Source organism: Salmo salar, chromosome 04 (genome assembly GCF_965601325.2).
Source record: "Salmo salar chromosome 04, fSalSal1, whole genome shotgun sequence".
Taxonomy (NCBI): Eukaryota; Metazoa; Chordata; class Actinopteri; order Salmoniformes; family Salmonidae; genus Salmo; species Salmo salar.
Genome location: NC_138294.1, coordinates 92,241,607 through 92,265,353, shown reverse-complemented (window position 1 = coordinate 92,265,353; position 23,747 = coordinate 92,241,607). Strand labels below are relative to the sequence as shown.

General features: G+C 39.6%; 1 protein-coding gene across 1 annotated transcript in view; it reads right to left on the bottom strand.

Annotated features, from left to right (window-relative positions):
* The window catches only part of kl (klotho), a 102,820-nt gene that overhangs the window by 46,335 nt on the left and 32,738 nt on the right, over window positions 1-23,747 (bottom strand). Inside the window, exons 7-9 of the mRNA XM_082974818.1 lie at window positions 22,171-22,320; window positions 21,979-22,085; window positions 20,786-20,914 (exon numbers count right to left, since the gene is read on the bottom strand). Of these exons, the coding sequence (XP_082830944.1) occupies window positions 20,786-20,914; window positions 21,979-22,085; window positions 22,171-22,320 (386 nt within the window). The remainder of the gene's footprint in view (window positions 1-20,785; window positions 20,915-21,978; window positions 22,086-22,170; window positions 22,321-23,747) is intronic.

Genomic DNA, 23,747 nt, shown 5'->3' with positions numbered 1-23,747 from the left:
TACAGTAAGAGTGATGGGGTACTACATGTTATACAGTAAGAGTGATGGGGTACTACATGTTATACAGTAAGAGTGATGGGGTACTACATGTTATACAGTAAGAGTGATGGGGTACTACATGTTATACAGTAAGAGTGATGGGGTACTACATGTTATACAGTAAGAGTGATGGGGTACTACATGTTATACAGTAAGAGTGATGGGGTACTACATGTTATACAGTAAGAGTGATGGGGTACTACATGTTATACAGTAAGAGTGATGGGGTACTACATGTTATACAGTAAGAGTGATGGGGTACTACATGTTATACAGTAAGAGTGATGGGGTACTACATGTTATACAGTAAGAGTGATGGGGTACTACATGTTATACAGTAAGAGTGATGGGGTACTACATGTTATACAGTAAGAGTGATGGGGTACTACATGTTATACAGTAAGAGTGATGGGGTACTACATGTTATACAGTAAGAGTGATGGGGTACTACATGTTATACAGTAAGAGTGATGGGGTACTACATGTTATACAGTAAGAGTGATGGGGTACTACATGTTATACAGTAAGAGTGATGGGGTACTACATGTTATACAGTAAGAGTGATGGGGTACTACATGTTATACAGTAAGAGTGATGGGGTACTACATGTTATACAGTAAGAGTGATGGGGTACTACATGTTATACAGTAAGAGTGATGGGGTACTACATGTTATACAGTAAGAGTGATGGGGTACTACATGTTATACAGTAAGAGTGATGGGGTACTACATGTTATACAGTAAGAGTGATGGGGTACTACATGTTATACAGTAAGAGTGATGGGGTACTACATGTTATACAGTAAGAGTGATGGGGTACTACATGTTATACAGTAAGAGTGATGGGGTACTACATGTTATACAGTAAGAGTGATGGGGTACTACATGTTATACAGTAAGAGTGATGGGGTACTACATGTTATACAGTAAGAGTGATGGGGTACTACATGTTATACAGTAAGAGTGATGGGGTACTACATGTTATACAGTAAGAGTGATGGGGTACTACATGTTATACAGTAAGAGTGATGGGGTACTACATGTTATACAGTAAGAGTGATGGGGTACTACATGTTATACAGTAAGAGTGATGGGGTACTACATGTTATACAGTAAGAGTGATGGGGTACTACATGTTATACAGTAAGAGTGATGGGGTACTACATGTTATACAGTAAGAGTGATGGGGTACTACATGTTATACAGTAAGAGTGATGGGGTACTACATGTTATACAGTAAGAGTGATGGGGTACTACATGTTATACAGTAAGAGTGATGGGGTACTACATGTTATACAGTAAGAGTGATGGGGTACTACATGTTATACAGTAAGAGTGATGGGGTACTACATGTTATACAGTAAGAGTGATGGGGTACTACATGTTATACAGTAAGAGTGATGGGGTACTACATGTTATACAGTAAGAGTGATGGGGTACTACATGTTATACAGTAAGAGTGATGGGGTACTACATGTTATACAGTAAGAGTGATGGGGTACTACATGTTATACAGTAAGAGTGATGGGGTACTACATGTTATACAGTAAGAGTGATGGGGTACTACATGTTATACAGTAAGAGTGATGGGGTACTACATGTTATACAGTAAGAGTGATGGGGTACTACATGTTATACAGTAAGAGTGATGGGGTACTACATGTTATACAGTAAGAGTGATGGGGTACTACATGTTATACAGTAAGAGTGATGGGGTACTACATGTTATACAGTAAGAGTGATGGGGTACTACATGTTATACAGTAAGAGTGATGGGGTACTACATGTTATACAGTAAGAGTGATGGGGTACTACATGTTATACAGTAAGAGTGATGGGGTACTACATGTTATACAGTAAGAGTGATGGGGTACTACATGTTATACAGTAAGAGTGATGGGGTACTACATGTTATACAGTAAGAGTGATGGGGTACTACATGTTATACAGTAAGAGTGATGGGGTACTACATGTTATACAGTAAGAGTGATGGGGTACTACATGTTATACAGTAAGAGTGATGGGGTACTACATGTTATACAGTAAGAGTGATGGGGTACTACATGTTATACAGTAAGAGTGATGGGGTACTACATGTTATACAGTAAGAGTGATGGGGTACTACATGTTATACAGTAAGAGTGATGGGGTACTACATGTTATACAGTAAGAGTGATGGGGTACTACATGTTATACAGTAAGAGTGATGGGGTACTACATGTTATACAGTAAGAGTGATGGGGTACTACATGTTATACAGTAAGAGTGATGGGGTACTACATGTTATACAGTAAGAGTGATGGGGTACTACATGTTATACAGTAAGAGTGATGGGGTACTACATGTTATACAGTAAGAGTGATGGGGTACTACATGTTATACAGTAAGAGTGATGGGGTACTACATGTTATACAGTAAGAGTGATGGGGTACTACATGTTATACAGTAAGAGTGATGGGGTACTACATGTTATACAGTAAGAGTGATGGGGTACTACATGTTATACAGTAAGAGTGATGGGGTACTACATGTTATACAGTAAGAGTGATGGGGTACTACATGTTATACAGTAAGAGTGATGGGGTACTACATGTTATACAGTAAGAGTGATGGGGTACTACATGTTATACAGTAAGAGTGATGGGGTACTACATGTTATACAGTAAGAGTGATGGGGTACTACATGTTATACAGTAAGAGTGATGGGGTACTACATGTTATACAGTAAGAGTGATGGGGTACTACATGTTATACAGTAAGAGTGATGGGGTACTACATGTTATACAGTAAGAGTGATGGGGTACTACATGTTATACAGTAAGAGTGATGGGGTACTACATGTTATACAGTAAGAGTGATGGGGTACTACATGTTATACAGTAAGAGTGATGGGGTACTACATGTTATACAGTAAGAGTGATGGGGTACTACATGTTATACAGTAAGAGTGATGGGGTACTACATGTTATACAGTAAGAGTGATGGGGTACTACATGTTATACAGTAAGAGTGATGGGGTACTACATGTTATACAGTAAGAGTGATGGGGTACTACATGTTATACAGTAAGAGTGATGGGGTACTACATGTTATACAGTAAGAGTGATGGGGTACTACATGTTATACAGTAAGAGTGATGGGGTACTACATGTTATACAGTAAGAGTGATGGGGTACTACATGTTATACAGTAAGAGTGATGGGGTACTACATGTTATACAGTAAGAGTGATGGGGTACTACATGTTATACAGTAAGAGTGATGGGGTACTACATGTTATACAGTAAGAGTGATGGGGTACTACATGTTATACAGTAAGAGTGATGGGGTACTACATGTTATACAGTAAGAGTGATGGGGTACTACATGTTATACAGTAAGAGTGATGGGGTACTACATGTTATACAGTAAGAGTGATGGGGTACTACATGTTATACAGTAAGAGTGATGGGGTACTACATGTTATACAGTAAGAGTGATGGGGTACTACATGTTATACAGTAAGAGTGATGGGGTACTACATGTTATACAGTAAGAGTGATGGGGTACTACATGTTATACAGTAAGAGTGATGGGGTACTACATGTTATACAGTAAGAGTGATGGGGTACTACATGTTATACAGTAAGAGTGATGGGGTACTACATGTTATACAGTAAGAGTGATGGGGTACTACATGTTATACAGTAAGAGTGATGGGGTACTACATGTTATACAGTAAGAGTGATGGGGTACTACATGTTATACAGTAAGAGTGATGGGGTACTACATGTTATACAGTAAGAGTGATGGGGTACTACATGTTATACAGTAAGAGTGATGGGGTACTACATGTTATACAGTAAGAGTGATGGGGTACTACATGTTATACAGTAAGAGTGATGGGGTACTACATGTTATACAGTAAGAGTGATGGGGTACTACATGTTATACAGTAAGAGTGATGGGGTACTACATGTTATACAGTAAGAGTGATGGGGTACTACATGTTATACAGTAAGAGTGATGGGGTACTACATGTTATACAGTAAGAGTGATGGGGTACTACATGTTATACAGTAAGAGTGATGGGGTACTACATGTTATACAGTAAGAGTGATGGGGTACTACATGTTATACAGTAAGAGTGATGGGGTACTACATGTTATACAGTAAGAGTGATGGGGTACTACATGTTATACAGTAAGAGTGATGGGGTACTACATGTTATACAGTAAGAGTGATGGGGTACTACATGTTATACAGTAAGAGTGATGGGGTACTACATGTTATACAGTAAGAGTGATGGGGTACTACATGTTATACAGTAAGAGTGATGGGGTACTACATGTTATACAGTAAGAGTGATGGGGTACTACATGTTATACAGTAAGAGTGATGGGGTACTACATGTTATACAGTAAGAGTGATGGGGTACTACATGTTATACAGTAAGAGTGATGGGGTACTACATGTTATACAGTAAGAGTGATGGGGTACTACATGTTATACAGTAAGAGTGATGGGGTACTACATGTTATACAGTAAGAGTGATGGGGTACTACATGTTATACAGTAAGAGTGATGGGGTACTACATGTTATACAGTAAGAGTGATGGGGTACTACATGTTATACAGTAAGAGTGATGGGGTACTACATGTTATACAGTAAGAGTGATGGGGTACTACATGTTATACAGTAAGAGTGATGGGGTACTACATGTTATACAGTAAGAGTGATGGGTACTACATGTTATACAGTAAGAGTGATGGGGTACTACATGTTATACAGTAAGAGTGATGGGGTACTACATGTTATACAGTAAGAGTGATGGGGTACTACATGTTATACAGTAAGAGTGATGGGGTACTACATGTTATACAGTAAGAGTGATGGGGTACTACATGTTATACAGTAAGAGTGATGGGGTACTACATGTTATACAGTAAGAGTGATGGGGTACTACATGTTATACAGTAAGAGTGATGGGGTACTACATGTTATACAGTAAGAGTGATGGGGTACTACATGTTATACAGTAAGAGTGATGGGGTACTACATGTTATACAGTAAGAGTGATGGGGTACTACATGTTATACAGTAAGAGTGATGGGGTACTACATGTTATACAGTAAGAGTGATGGGGTACTACATGTTATACAGTAAGAGTGATGGGGTACTACATGTTATACAGTAAGAGTGATGGGGTACTACATGTTATACAGTAAGAGTGATGGGGTACTACATGTTATACAGTAAGAGTGATGGGGTACTACATGTTATACAGTAAGAGTGATGGGGTACTACATGTTATACAGTAAGAGTGATGGGGTACTACATGTTATACAGTAAGAGTGATGGGGTACTACATGTTATACAGTAAGAGTGATGGGGTACTACATGTTATACAGTAAGAGTGATGGGGTACTACATGTTATACAGTAAGAGTGATGGGGTACTACATGTTATACAGTAAGAGTGATGGGGTACTACATGTTATACAGTAAGAGTGATGGGGTACTACATGTTATACAGTAAGAGTGATGGGGTACTACATGTTATACAGTAAGAGTGATGGGGTACTACATGTTATACAGTAAGAGTGATGGGGTACTACATGTTATACAGTAAGAGTGATGGGGTACTACATGTTATACAGTAAGAGTGATGGGGTACTACATGTTATACAGTAAGAGTGATGGGGTACTACATGTTATACAGTAAGAGTGATGGGGTACTACATGTTATACAGTAAGAGTGATGGGGTACTACATGTTATACAGTAAGAGTGATGGGGTACTACATGTTATACAGTAAGAGTGATGGGGTACTACATGTTATACAGTAAGAGTGATGGGGTACTACATGTTATACAGTAAGAGTGATGGGGTACTACATGTTATACAGTAAGAGTGATGGGGTACTACATGTTATACAGTAAGAGTGATGGGGTACTACATGTTATACAGTAAGAGTGATGGGGTACTACATGTTATACAGTAAGAGTGATGGGGTACTACATGTTATACAGTAAGAGTGATGGGGTACTACATGTTATACAGTAAGAGTGATGGGTACTACATGTTATACAGTAAGAGTGATGGGGTACTACATGTTATACAGTAAGAGTGATGGGGTACTACATGTTATACAGTAAGAGTGATGGGTACTACATGTTATACAGTAAGAGTGATGGGGTACTACATGTTATACAGTAAGAGTGATGGGGTACTACATGTTATACAGTAAGAGTGATGGGGTACTACATGTTATACAGTAAGAGTGATGGGGTACTACATGTTATACAGTAAGAGTGATGGGGTACTACATGTTATACAGTAAGAGTGATGGGGTACTACATGTTATACAGTAAGAGTGATGGGGTACTACATGTTATACAGTAAGAGTGATGGGGTACTACATGTTATACAGTAAGAGTGATGGGGTACTACATGTTATACAGTAAGAGTGATGGGGTACTACATGTTATACAGTAAGAGTGATGGGGTACTACATGTTATACAGTAAGAGTGATGGGGTACTACATGTTATACAGTAAGAGTGATGGGGTACTACATGTTATACAGTAAGAGTGATGGGGTACTACATGTTATACAGTAAGAGTGATGGGGTACTACATGTTATACAGTAAGAGTGATGGGGTACTACATGTTATACAGTAAGAGTGATGGGGTACTACATGTTATACAGTAAGAGTGATGGGGTACTACATGTTATACAGTAAGAGTGATGGGGTACTACATGTTATACAGTAAGAGTGATGGGGTACTACATGTTATACAGTAAGAGTGATGGGGTACTACATGTTATACAGTAAGAGTGATGGGGTACTACATGTTATACAGTAAGAGTGATGGGGTACTACATGTTATACAGTAAGAGTGATGGGGTACTACATGTTATACAGTAAGAGTGATGGGGTACTACATGTTATACAGTAAGAGTGATGGGGTACTACATGTTATACAGTAAGAGTGATGGGGTACTACATGTTATACAGTAAGAGTGATGGGGTACTACATGTTATACAGTAAGAGTGATGGGGTACTACATGTTATACAGTAAGAGTGATGGGGTACTACATGTTATACAGTAAGAGTGATGGGGTACTACATGTTATACAGTAAGAGTGATGGGGTACTACATGTTATACAGTAAGAGTGATGGGGTACTACATGTTATACAGTAAGAGTGATGGGGTACTACATGTTATACAGTAAGAGTGATGGGGTACTACATGTTATACAGTAAGAGTGATGGGGTACTACATGTTATACAGTAAGAGTGATGGGGTACTACATGTTATACAGTAAGAGTGATGGGGTACTACATGTTATACAGTAAGAGTGATGGGGTACTACATGTTATACAGTAAGAGTGATGGGGTACTACATGTTATACAGTAAGAGTGATGGGGTACTACATGTTATACAGTAAGAGTGATGGGTACTACATGTTATACAGTAAGAGTGATGGGGTACTACATGTTATACAGTAAGAGTGATGGGGTACTACATGTTATACAGTAAGAGTGATGGGGTACTACATGTTATACAGTAAGAGTGATGGGGTACTACATGTTATACAGTAAGAGTGATGGGGTACTACATGTTATACAGTAAGAGTGATGGGGTACTACATGTTATACAGTAAGAGTGATGGGGTACTACATGTTATACAGTAAGAGTGATGGGGTACTACATGTTATACAGTAAGAGTGATGGGGTACTACATGTTATACAGTAAGAGTGATGGGGTACTACATGTTATACAGTAAGAGTGATGGGGTACTACATGTTATACAGTAAGAGTGATGGGGTACTACATGTTATACAGTAAGAGTGATGGGGTACTACATGTTATACAGTAAGAGTGATGGGTACTACATGTTATACAGTAAGAGTGATGGGGTACTACATGTTATACAGTAAGAGTGATGGGGTACTACATGTTATACAGTAAGAGTGATGGGGTACTACATGTTATACAGTAAGAGTGATGGGTACTACATGTTATACAGTAAGAGTGATGGGGTACTACATGTTATACAGTAAGAGTGATGGGGTACTACATGTTATACAGTAAGAGTGATGGGGTACTACATGTTATACAGTAAGAGTGATGGGGTACTACATGTTATACAGTAAGAGTGATGGGGTACTACATGTTATACAGTAAGAGTGATGGGGTACTACATGTTATACAGTAAGAGTGATGGGGTACTACATGTTATACAGTAAGAGTGATGGGGTACTACATGTTATACAGTAAGAGTGATGGGGTACTACATGTTATACAGTAAGAGTGATGGGGTACTACATGTTATACAGTAAGAGTGATGGGGTACTACATGTTATACAGTAAGAGTGATGGGGTACTACATGTTATACAGTAAGAGTGATGGGGTACTACATGTTATACAGTAAGAGTGATGGGGTACTACATGTTATACAGTAAGAGTGATGGGGTACTACATGTTATACAGTAAGAGTGATGGGGTACTACATGTTATACAGTAAGAGTGATGGGGTACTACATGTTATACAGTAAGAGTGATGGGGTACTACATGTTATACAGTAAGAGTGATGGGGTACTACATGTTATACAGTAAGAGTGATGGGGTACTACATGTTATACAGTAAGAGTGATGGGGTACTACATGTTATACAGTAAGAGTGATGGGGTACTACATGTTATACAGTAAGAGTGATGGGTACTACATGTTATACAGTAAGAGTGATGGGGTACTACATGTTATACAGTAAGAGTGATGGGGTACTACATGTTATACAGTAAGAGTGATGGGGTACTACATGTTATACAGTAAGAGTGATGGGGTACTACATGTTATACAGTAAGAGTGATGGGGTACTACATGTTATACAGTAAGAGTGATGGGGTACTACATGTTATACAGTAAGAGTGATGGGGTACTACATGTTATACAGTAAGAGTGATGGGGTACTACATGTTATACAGTAAGAGTGATGGGGTACTACATGTTATACAGTAAGAGTGATGGGGTACTACATGTTATACAGTAAGAGTGATGGGGTACTACATGTTATACAGTAAGAGTGATGGGGTACTACATGTTATACAGTAAGAGTGATGGGGTACTACATGTTATACAGTAAGAGTGATGGGGTACTACATGTTATACAGTAAGAGTGATGGGGTACTACATGTTATACAGTAAGAGTGATGGGGTACTACATGTTATACAGTAAGAGTGATGGGTACTACATGTTATACAGTAAGAGTGATGGGGTACTACATGTTATACAGTAAGAGTGATGGGGTACTACATGTTATACAGTAAGAGTGATGGGGTACTACATGTTATACAGTAAGAGTGATGGGGTACTACATGTTATACAGTAAGAGTGATGGGGTACTACATGTTATACAGTAAGAGTGATGGGTACTACATGTTATACAGTAAGAGTGATGGGGTACTACATGTTATACAGTAAGAGTGATGGGGTACTACATGTTATACAGTAAGAGTGATGGGTACTACATGTTATACAGTAAGAGTGATGGGGTACTACATGTTATACAGTAAGAGTGATGGGGTACTACATGTTATACAGTAAGAGTGATGGGGTACTACATGTTATACAGTAAGAGTGATGGGGTACTACATGTTATACAGTAAGAGTGATGGGGTACTACATGTTATACAGTAAGAGTGATGGGGTACTACATGTTATACAGTAAGAGTGATGGGGTACTACATGTTATACAGTAAGAGTGATGGGGTACTACATGTTATACAGTAAGAGTGATGGGGTACTACATGTTATACAGTAAGAGTGATGGGGTACTACATGTTATACAGTAAGAGTGATGGGGTACTACATGTTATACAGTAAGAGTGATGGGGTACTACATGTTATACAGTAAGAGTGATGGGGTACTACATGTTATACAGTAAGAGTGATGGGGTACTACATGTTATACAGTAAGAGTGATGGGGTACTACATGTTATACAGTAAGAGTGATGGGGTACTACATGTTATACAGTAAGAGTGATGGGGTACTACATGTTATACAGTAAGAGTGATGGGGTACTACATGTTATACAGTAAGAGTGATGGGGTACTACATGTTATACAGTAAGAGTGATGGGGTACTACATGTTATACAGTAAGAGTGATGGGGTACTACATGTTATACAGTAAGAGTGATGGGGTACTACATGTTATACAGTAAGAGTGATGGGGTACTACATGTTATACAGTAAGAGTGATGGGGTACTACATGTTATACAGTAAGAGTGATGGGGTACTACATGTTATACAGTAAGAGTGATGGGGTACTACATGTTATACAGTAAGAGTGATGGGGTACTACATGTTATACAGTAAGAGTGATGGGGTACTACATGTTATACAGTAAGAGTGATGGGGTACTACATGTTATACAGTAAGAGTGATGGGGTACTACATGTTATACAGTAAGAGTGATGGGGTACTACATGTTATACAGTAAGAGTGATGGGGTACTACATGTTATACAGTAAGAGTGATGGGGTACTACATGTTATACAGTAAGAGTGATGGGGTACTACATGTTATACAGTAAGAGTGATGGGGTACTACATGTTATACAGTAAGAGTGATGGGGTACTACATGTTATACAGTAAGAGTGATGGGGTACTACATGTTATACAGTAAGAGTGATGGGGTACTACATGTTATACAGTAAGAGTGATGGGGTACTACATGTTATACAGTAAGAGTGATGGGGTACTACATGTTATACAGTAAGAGTGATGGGGTACTACATGTTATACAGTAAGAGTGATGGGGTACTACATGTTATACAGTAAGAGTGATGGGTACTACATGTTATACAGTAAGAGTGATGGGGTACTACATGTTATACAGTAAGAGTGATGGGGTACTACATGTTATACAGTAAGAGTGATGGGGTACTACATGTTATACAGTAAGAGTGATGGGGTACTACATGTTATACAGTAAGAGTGATGGGTACTACATGTTATACAGTAAGAGTGATGGGGTACTACATGTTATACAGTAAGAGTGATGGGTACTACATGTTATACAGTAAGAGTGATGGGGTACTACATGTTATACAGTAAGAGTGATGGGGTACTACATGTTATACAGTAAGAGTGATGGGGTACTACATGTTATACAGTAAGAGTGATGGGGTACTACATGTTATACAGTAAGAGTGATGGGGTACTACATGTTATACAGTAAGAGTGATGGGGTACTACATGTTATACAGTAAGAGTGATGGGGTACTACATGTTATACAGTAAGAGTGATGGGGTACTACATGTTATACAGTAAGAGTGATGGGGTACTACATGTTATACAGTAAGAGTGATGGGGTACTACATGTTATACAGTAAGAGTGATGGGGTACTACATGTTATACAGTAAGAGTGATGGGGTACTACATGTTATACAGTAAGAGTGATGGGGTACTACATGTTATACAGTAAGAGTGATGGGGTACTACATGTTATACAGTAAGAGTGATGGGGTACTACATGTTATACAGTAAGAGTGATGGGGTACTACATGTTATACAGTAAGAGTGATGGGGTACTACATGTTATACAGTAAGAGTGATGGGGTACTACATGTTATACAGTAAGAGTGATGGGGTACTACATGTTATACAGTAAGAGTGATGGGGTACTACATGTTATACAGTAAGAGTGATGGGGTACTACATGTTATACAGTAAGAGTGATGGGGTACTACATGTTATACAGTAAGAGTGATGGGGTACTACATGTTATACAGTAAGAGTGATGGGGTACTACATGTTATACAGTAAGAGTGATGGGTACTACATGTTATACAGTAAGAGTGATGGGGTACTACATGTTATACAGTAAGAGTGATGGGGTACTACATGTTATACAGTAAGAGTGATGGGGTACTACATGTTATACAGTAAGAGTGATGGGGTACTACATGTTATACAGTAAGAGTGATGGGGTACTACATGTTATACAGTAAGAGTGATGGGTACTACATGTTATACAGTAAGAGTGATGGGGTACTACATGTTATACAGTAAGAGTGATGGGTACTACATGTTATACAGTAAGAGTGATGGGGTACTACATGTTATACAGTAAGAGTGATGGGGTACTACATGTTATACAGTAAGAGTGATGGGGTACTACATGTTATACAGTAAGAGTGATGGGGTACTACATGTTATACAGTAAGAGTGATGGGGTACTACATGTTATACAGTAAGAGTGATGGGGTACTACATGTTATACAGTAAGAGTGATGGGGTACTACATGTTATACAGTAAGAGTGATGGGGTACTACATGTTATACAGTAAGAGTGATGGGTACTACATGTTATACAGTAAGAGTGATGGGGTACTACATGTTATACAGTAAGAGTGATGGGGTACTACATGTTATACAGTAAGAGTGATGGGGTACTACATGTTATACAGTAAGAGTGATGGGGTACTACATGTTATACAGTAAGAGTGATGGGGTACTACATGTTATACAGTAAGAGTGATGGGTACTACATGTTATACAGTAAGAGTGATGGGGTACTACATGTTATACAGTAAGAGTGATGGGGTACTACATGTTATACAGTAAGAGTGATGGGGTACTACATGTTATACAGTAAGAGTGATGGGGTACTACATGTTATACAGTAAGAGTGATGGGGTACTACATGTTATACAGTAAGAGTGATGGGGTACTACATGTTATACAGTAAGAGTGATGGGGTACTACATGTTATACAGTAAGAGTGATGGGGTACTACATGTTATACAGTAAGAGTGATGGGGTACTACATGTTATACAGTAAGAGTGATGGGGTACTACATGTTATACAGTAAGAGTGATGGGGTACTACATGTTATACAGTAAGAGTGATGGGGTACTACATGTTATACAGTAAGAGTGATGGGGTACTACATGTTATACAGTAAGAGTGATGGGTACTACATGTTATACAGTAAGAGTGATGGGGTACTACATGTTATACAGTAAGAGTGATGGGGTACTACATGTTATACAGTAAGAGTGATGGGTACTACATGTTATACAGTAAGAGTGATGGGTACTACATGTTATACAGTAAGAGTGATGGGGTACTACATGTTATACAGTAAGAGTGATGGGGTACTACATGTTATACAGTAAGAGTGATGGGGTACTACATGTTATACAGTAAGAGTGATGGGGTACTACATGTTATACAGTAAGAGTGATGGGTACTACATGTTATACAGTAAGAGTGATGGGTACTACATGTTATACAGTAAGAGTGATGGGGTACTACATGTTATACAGTAAGAGTGATGGGTACTACATGTTATACAGTAAGAGTGATGGGGTACTACATGTTATACAGTAAGAGTGATGGGGTACTACATGTTATACAGTAAGAGTGATGGGGTACTACATGTTATACAGTAAGAGTGATGGGGTACTACATGTTATACAGTAAGAGTGATGGGGTACTACATGTTATACAGTAAGAGTGATGGGGTACTACATGTTATACAGTAAGAGTGATGGGGTACTACATGTTATACAGTAAGAGTGATGGGGTACTACATGTTATACAGTAAGAGTGATGGGGTACTACATGTTATACAGTAAGAGTGATGGGGTACTACATGTTATACAGTAAGAGTGATGGGGTACTACATGTTATACAGTAAGAGTGATGGGGTACTACATGTTATACAGTAAGAGTGATGGGGTACTACATGTTATACAGTAAGAGTGATGGGGTACTACATGTTATACAGTAAGAGTGATGGGGTACTACATGTTATACAGTAAGAGTGATGGGGTACTACATGTTATACAGTAAGAGTGATGGGGTACTACATGTTATACAGTAAGAGTGATGGGGTACTACATGTTATACAGTAAGAGTGATGGGGTACTACATGTTATACAGTAAGAGTGATGGGGTACTACATGTTATACAGTAAGAGTGATGGGGTACTACATGTTATACAGTAAGAGTGATGGGGTACTACATGTTATACAGTAAGAGTGATGGGTACTACATGTTATACAGTAAGAGTGATGGGGTACTACATGTTATACAGTAAGAGTGATGGGGTACTACATGTTATACAGTAAGAGTGATGGGGTACTACATGTTATACAGTAAGAGTGATGGGGTACTACATGTTATACAGTAAGAGTGATGGGGTACTACATGTTATACAGTAAGAGTGATGGGGTACTACATGTTATACAGTAAGAGTGATGGGTACTACATGTTATACAGTAAGAGTGATGGGTACTACATGTTATACAGTAAGAGTGATGGGGTACTACATGTTATACAGTAAGAGTGATGGGGTACTACATGTTATACAGTAAGAGTGATGGGGTACTACATGTTATACAGTAAGAGTGATGGGTACTACATGTTATACAGTAAGAGTGATGGGGTACTACATGTTATACAGTAAGAGTGATGGGGTACTACATGTTATACAGTAAGAGTGATGGGGTACTACATGTTATACAGTAAGAGTGATGGGGTACTACATGTTATACAGTAAGAGTGATGGGGTACTACATGTTATACAGTAAGAGTGATGGGGTACTACATGTTATACAGTAAGAGTGATGGGGTACTACATGTTATACAGTAAGAGTGATGGGTACTACATGTTATACAGTAAGAGTGATGGGGTACTACATGTTATACAGTAAGAGTGATGGGGTACTACATGTTATACAGTAAGAGTGATGGGGTACTACATGTTATACAGTAAGAGTGATGGGGTACTACATGTTATACAGTAAGAGTGATGGGGTACTACATGTTATACAGTAAGAGTGATGGGGTACTACATGTTATACAGTAAGAGTGATGGGGTACTACATGTTATACAGTAAGAGTGATGGGGTACTACATGTTATACAGTAAGAGTGATGGGGTACTACATGTTATACAGTAAGAGTGATGGGGTACTACATGTTATACAGTAAGAGTGATGGGGTACTACATGTTATACAGTAAGAGTGATGGGGTACTACATGTTATACAGTAAGAGTGATGGGTACTACATGTTATACAGTAAGAGTGATGGGTACTACATGTTATACAGTAAGAGTGATGGGGTACTACATGTTATACAGTAAGAGTGATGGGGTACTACATGTTATACAGTAAGAGTGATGGGGTACTACATGTTATACAGTAAGAGTGATGGGGTACTACATGTTATACAGTAAGAGTGATGGGGTACTACATGTTATACAGTAAGAGTGATGGGGTACTACATGTTATACAGTAAGAGTGATGGGTACTACATGTTATACAGTAAGAGTGATGGGGTACTACATGTTATACAGTAAGAGTGATGGGGTACTACATGTTATACAGTAAGAGTGATGGGGTACTACATGTTATACAGTAAGAGTGACTGGGTACTACATGTTATACAGTAAGAGTGATGGGGTACTACATGTTATACAGTAAGAGTGATGGGTACTACATGTTATACAGTAAGAGTGATGGGTACTACATGTTATACAGTAAGAGTGATGGGGTACTACATGTTATACAGTAAGAGTGATGGGGTACTACATGTTATACAGTAAGAGTGATGGGGTACTACATGTTATACAGTAAGAGTGATGGGTACTACATGTTATACAGTAAGAGTGATGGGGTACTACATGTTATACAGTAAGAGTGATGGGTACTACATGTTATACAGTAAGAGTGATGGGTACTACATGTTATACAGTAAGAGTGATGGGTACTACATGTTATACAGTAAGAGTGATGGGTACTACATGTTATACAGTAAGAGTGATGGGTACTACATGTTATACAGTAAGAGTGATGGGGTACTACATGTTATACAGTAAGAGTGATGGGGTACTACATGTTATACAGTAAGAGTGATGGGTACTACATGTTATACAGTAAGAGTGATGGGGTACTACATGTTATACAGTAAGAGTGATGGGTACTACATGTTATACAGTAAGAGTGATGGGGTACTACATGTTATACAGTAAGAGTGATGGGTACTACATGTTATACAGTAAGAGTGATGGGGTACTACATGTTATACAGTAAGAGTGATGGGGTACTACATGTTATACAGTAAGAGTGATGGGTACTACATGTTATACAGTAAGAGTGATGGGGTACTACATGTTATACAGTAAGAGTGATGGGTACTACATGTTATACAGTAAGAGTGATGGGGTACTACATGTTATACAGTAAGAGTGATGGGTACTACATGTTATACAGTAAGAGTGATGGGTACTACATGTTATACAGTAAGAGTGATGGGGTACTACATGTTATACAGTAAGAGTGATGGGTACTACATGTTATACAGTAAGAGTGATGGGTACTACATGTTATACAGTAAGAGTGATGGGTACTACATGTTATACAGTAAGAGTGATGGGGTACTACATGTTATACAGTAAGAGTGATGGGGTACTACATGTTATACAGTAAGAGTGATGGGGTACTACATGTTATACAGTAAGAGTGATGGGGTACTACATGTTATACAGTAAGAGTGATGGGGTACTACATGTTATACAGTAAGAGTGATGGGGTACTACATGTTATACAGTAAGAGTGATGGGTACTACATGTTATACAGTAAGAGTGATGGGTACTACATGTTATACAGTAAGAGTGATGGGTACTACATGTTATACAGTAAGAGTGATGGGTACTACATGTTATACAGTAAGAGTGATGGGGTACTACATGTTATACAGTAAGAGTGATGGGGTACTACATGTTATACAGTAAGAGTGATGGGTACTACATGTTATACAGTAAGAGTGATGGGGTACTACATGTTATACAGTAAGAGTGATGGGGTACTACATGTTATACAGTAAGAGTGATGGGTACTACATGTTATACAGTAAGAGTGATGGGGTACTACATGTTATACAGTAAGAGTGATGGGGTACTACATGTTATACAGTAAGAGTGATGGGTACTACATGTTATACAGTAAGAGTGATGGGGTACTACATGTTATACAGTAAGAGTGATGGGTACTACATGTTATACAGTAAGAGTGATGGGGTACTACATGTTATACAGTAAGAGTGATGGGGTACTACATGTTATACAGTAAGAGTGATGGGGTACTACATGTTATACAGTAAGAGTGATGGGTACTACATGTTATACAGTAAGAGTGATGGGGTACTACATGTTATACAGTAAGAGTGATGGGTACTACATGTTATACAGTAAGAGTGATGGGGTACTACATGTTATACAGTAAGAGTGATGGGGTACTACATGTTATACAGTAAGAGTGATGGGGTACTACATGTTATACAGTAAGAGTGATGGGGTACTACATGTTATACAGTAAGAGTGATGGGTACTACATGTTATACAGTAAGAGTGATGGGTACTACATGTTATACAGTAAGAGTGATGGGGTACTACATGTTATACAGTAAGAGTGATGGGGTACTACATGTTATACAGTAAGAGTGATGGGTACTACATGTTATACAGTAAGAGTGATGGGTACTACATGTTATACAGTAAGAGTGATGGGGTACTACATGTTATACAGTAAGAGTGATGGGTACTACATGTTATACAGTAAGAGTGATGGGTACTACATGTTATACAGTAAGAGTGATGGGGTACTACATGTTATACAGTAAGAGTGATGGGGTACTACATGTTATACAGTAAGAGTGATGGGGTACTACATGTTATACAGTAAGAGTGATGGGGTACTACGTGTTATACAGTAAGAGTGATGGGGTACTACATGTTATACAGTAAGAGTGATGGGGTACTACATGTTATACAGTAAGAGTGATGGGGTACTACGTGTTATACAGTAAGAGTGATGGGGTACTACATGTTTTACAGTAAGAGTGATGGGGTACTACATGTTTTACAGTAAGAGTGATGTGATAACTATACTGTTAACGAAGGCCGTTTTGTTTTGGAATCACGCTTTTTATTTTCAGACTCTTTTGATTCATGTTTAAATTCTTAAAGCATTTTGTTAAGGTCCACTTTATTTATTTTGGATGTATTGGAGCTTCATATGATTTTGGTTTGTACGAAATATATATACACACACACACACACACACACACACACACACACACACACACACACACACACACACACACACACACACACACACACACACACACACACACACACACACACATACAAGACCGACAGTATGTGGACACCTGCTCGTCGAACATCTCATTCCAAAAATCAAGGGTGTTAATATGGAGTTGATCCCCCCCCCCCCCCCTTTGCTGCTATAACAGCCTCCACTCTTCTGGGAAGCCTTTCCACTAGATGTTGGAACATTGCTGTGGGGACTTGCTTCCATTCAGCCACAAGAGCATTAGTGAGGTCGGAACACGATCTTGGTCGATTAGTCCTGGCTCGCAGTCGGCGTTCCAATTCATCCCAAAGGTGTTTGATGGGTGCACGGGGGAATTGTCTTGCTGAAACAGGAAAGGGCTTTCCTCAAATTGCCACAAATTCTGAAGCACAGAATCGTCTAGAATGTTATTGTATGCTGTAGCGTTAGGATTTCCCTTCACTGGAGCTAAGGGTCCTAGCCCAAACCATGAAAAACAGCCCCAGACCATTATTCCTCCTCCACCAAACTTTACAGTTGGCACAATGCATTAAGGCAGGCAGCGTTCTGCTGGCATCAGATGGTGAAGCATGATTTATCACTCCAGAGAACACGTTTCCACTGCTCCAGAGTCCAATGACATCGAGTTTTACACCACTCCAGCCAACGCTTGGCATTGCGCATGGTGATCTTAGGCTTGTGTGCGGCTGCTCTGCCACGGAAACCCATTTCATGAAGCTCCCGACGAACACTTCTTGTGCTGACGTTGCTTCCAGAGACAGTTTGGAACTCGACAGTGTGAGTGTTGCAACCAAGGACCGCATCGCTTCAGCGCTCGGCGATCCCATTCTCTGAGCTTGTGTGGCCTACCACTTCGCGGCTGAGCCGTTGTTGCTCCTAGACGTTTCCAGGAGCAACAACAGGGCAGCTCTAGCAGGGCAACAAAAATGTGACGAACTGACTTGTTGGAAAGGTGGCACCCTATGACGGGTACCACGTTGAAAGTCATTGAGGTAATTCAGTAAGGCCGCATCCACTTAATTGTACATCGTGTTCAGCTACGCTATCCGCACCTGTTGGACCCAACGCAATCATCACTAAACAGTGTAGTAGACTAAGGGGAATGGAAATATATAGAATATGTAACTGTTTTCTATGGAATCTGTGTGGTTACCCCCTTGTCCCCGGTCTGAAGTGGCTATAGAACTAACGATTTGGATACCAAGTTACTACACGTATTGCTAATGTTTTACCCCCTTGTCCCCGGTCTGAAGTGGCTATAGAGCTAACGATCAGGATACCAAGTTACTACACGTATTGCTGATGTTTTGGCGGTATCGGAGGTATAATTGCATTGGAGCCCGTCAAATCGTTGAGCAGCTGCTCTTGATCATTGTCACAATGCAACACCAGGTCGAGTTAGAAATGTCAGAACGAGGAAGTGTACACTCTTCAAAGGGTTCCAAAAGGGTTCTTCGGTTGTCCCCATAGGCTCCAGATAGAACCCTTTTTTTGGGGGGTTTACATGGAACCCAAAAGGATTCTACCTGGAACCTAAAAGGGTTCTTCAAAGGGTTCTCTGGTGGACAGCCGAAGAACCCTTTAAGGTTCTAGAGAGCATCTTTTTTTCTAAGAGTGTTCCAGCTATTATAGAAAATAATTTCACTACATAATGAGTGTTTCTATCAGCCTGATTGAGGTGTAGATTACATCCCACATTCAAGTGTTCAAACTAAAAACGCTGCATGGGAATTCTCTCAATGTGACTCCGTGAGAGTCAATGTATAATGCCGGGAGTCACCTTGTAGATTTGACGGCTCTAATTCAGTCCCACCTCCACTAAAGCAGATCTGATTGAGTAGAACCCAAAGTTTGGATCCACGACGATGACGACTTGTCTGCTACAAAAGAGGCTCCGTCGCGTTTCCTCCACTAGCTTAACATCTCACTCGAGATTTGGTTCTGGTAGTACCAACCTCCACAGGGGGCTGGGAGGCTGGAGCGCTGGCGTGTGTGTGTGTGTGTGTGTGTGTGTGTGTGTGTGTGTGTGTGTGTGTGTGTGTGTGTGTGTGTGTGTGTGTGTGTGTGTGTGTGTGGCGTGTGTGTGTGGCGTGTGTGTGTGGCGTGTGTGTGTGTGTGTGTGTGTGTGTGTGTGTGTGTGTGTGTGTGTGTGTGTGTGTGTGTGGCGTGTGTGTGTGTGGTGTGTGTGTGTGGTGTGTGTGTGTGTGTGCGGGTGTGTGTGTGTGTGTGGTGTGTATGTGTGTGTGTGTGGGGGTGTGTGCGGGTGTGTGTGTGGCGTGTGTGTGTGTGTGGTGTGTGTGTGGTGTGTGTGTGTGTGTGTGTGTGTGTGTGTGTGTGTGTGTGTGTGTGTGGGGGGGTGGTGTGTGTGGGGGTGTGTGTGTGTGTGTGTGTGTGCGGGTGTGTGGTGTGTGTGTGTGTGTGCGGGTGTGTGTGTGGCGTGTGTGTGTGTGTGGTGTGTGTGTGTGTGTGTGGGGGGGTGTGTGTGTGTGTGTGGGTGTGGTGTGTGTGTGTGTGTGTGTGTGTGTGTGTGTGTGTGTGTGTGTGTGTGTGTGTGTGTGTGTGTGTGTGGTACCAACCTGTTGAACCAGCCTCCCGCTGCCTCCATCGGGGCTGGCAGGCTGGAGCGTTGGCGTGTGTGGTGCCACAGGGTGACCATGGACGTGATGTTAGCCTGGTGCAGCTGGCTCGTAAAGCAGCGGTAGTACCTGGAACATAGTGAACATTACTGTTAGTCCAGTCCGCGTTCTCATCACACTGTTAACCGATACACTCAGAACTCCATTCCAGGTTTTTACTCATGCACCAGTACCTGGAATGATGGAGGCCAGGCAGGCAGTAATTCATCCAGTTTAGTTATGTTTAATAATCAATCAGACCTTTTTCAAACCTCTCCTACAGACATTTTACAATTTAGATCCTGAACTAACACACCTGATTAATCTAGTTACAGGTTTGATAATTAGTTAACAAGTTGAATCAGATATCCTACACTGAACAAAAATATAAACGCAACATGTAAAGTGTTGGTCCCGTGTTTCATGAACTGAAATAAAAAAATATCCCAGAAATGTTCCATAAACACATTAAGCTTATTTCTCTCAAATGTTTGTGCACAAATGTGTTTACATCCCTGTTAGTGAGCATTTCTCCTTTACCAAGATAATCCATCCACCTGACAGGTGTGGCATATCAAGAAGCTGATTAAACAGCAGGATCATTACACAGGTGCACCTTGTGCTCGGGGGGCCAATAAAAGGCCACTCTAAAATGTGCAGTTTTGTCACACAACACAATGCCACAGATGTCTCAAGTTTAGAGGGAGCGTGCCATTTGTCACGCTGACTGCAGGAACGCCCACCAGAGCTGTTGGCAGACAACTACCATAAACCACCTCCAACATCGTTTTAGGGAATTTGGCAGCACCATGTAACCACGTCAGCCCAGGACCTCCACATCCGGCCTCTTCACCTGCGGGATCATCTGAGACCCCCCCCCCCCCCCCCCCGGACAGCTGATGAAACGTCTGTAATGAAGCCCTTTTGTGGTGAAAAAAACGAATTCTGATTGCGTCCCTGTCAAGTCATGTAATGTAATCCATAGATTAGTACCTAAATGAATTTATTTCAAATTACTGATTTCCTTTTATTGAACTGTAACTTTGTTGCATTTATATATATATATATTTTTTTTTGTTCAGTACAGTTCTGTAATATTATCAAATAAATGGAATGGCTAGAGGTCCAGAGGAGAGGAAAGCTGACTCCAGTACCCTAGTAAGGTGGTGTTTGGCTGGGTCACGTTACCGCTGGGCACCAGGGAGGACCAGTTGAGAGAGAAGTGGAAGTGGTTGACTCCCACACGACGAATCTCTTCCACCTGAGTGGGAGGGGAGGGGGAGATTACCCTCACGCCATATCGTTGTCATTTGTTTATGTGTATAAACGTAGAGAAGATCTCCGACCTGTTGGCGGATGGTGGCGTAGTCGGCACAGTGCTGTGGCCTGCGGAGCGGCGGGGCCTGAAACCCTTCTAACCTCCGCAGCTCCCCGTTGCCTGTGATGTTCCACACGTACACACTGGGATCTACAAACTGGGTGGGGGTGGTCTCCACCTGGACACACACACACACACACACACACACACACACACACTGGGATCTACAAACTGGGTGGGGGTGGTCTCCACCTGGACACACACACACACACACACACACACACACACACACACACACACACACACTGGGATCTACACACTGGCTCGGAGCGGTCTCACACACTGGACACACACACACACACACACACACACACACCACACACACACACTCACACACTCACACACAACACACACACTCACACACTCACACACACACACACGCACACACGCACACACGCACACATGCACACACACACACACACACACACACACACACACACACACACACACACACACACACACACACACACAGCACACACACACATGCACACACACACATGCACACACACACACACACACACACACACACACACACACACACACACACACACACACACACACACACACACACACACACACACACACTGCGGTTGGCCAGGTTCATCCTGATCTGTTCTTTCTTAAGGGCAAAGGTTACCCTGTCACCACGGTAACTCCCAGCTGGCATCTACCCCTGCATCAGTGTGTAAGCAAATATAAACTGTGACTCTGTGTGACTTCTGTGTCACACACCAGCAGCAGCAGCAGCACGCAAGAGGAGGCCAATGGGGAAAACAAATAATGGGTAGTGATGGGGGTTATTTTCTTTAGTGAGCAAAGGCTGTGTGTCCACGTGGCTCTTTCTCTTTATTATTAAGATATATTATATATTTATTATTAAGATATATTATATATTTATTATTAAGATATATTATATATTTATTATTAAGATATATTATATATTTATTATTAAGATATATTATATATTTATTATTAAGATATATTATATATTTATTATTAAGATATATTATATATTTATTATTAAGATATATTATATATTTATTATTAAGATATATTATATTATATTTATTATTAAGATATATTATATTATATATTATTATTAAGATATATTATATATTTATTATTAAGATATATTATATATTTATTATTAAGATATATTATATTATATATTTATTATTAAGATATATTATATATTTATTATTAAGATATATTATATTATATATTTATTATTAAGATATATTATATATTTATTATTAAGATATATTATATATTTATTATTAAGATATATATATATTTATTATTAAGATATATTATATATTTATTATTAAGATATATTATATTATATATTTATTATTAAGATATATTATATATTTATTATTAAGATATATTATATATTTATTATTAAGATATATTTTATTATATAGTTTATTATTTAAGATATATTATATTATATAGTTTATTATTAAGATATATTATATATTTATTATTAAGATATATTATATTATATAGTTTATTATTAAGATATATTATATATTTATTATTAAG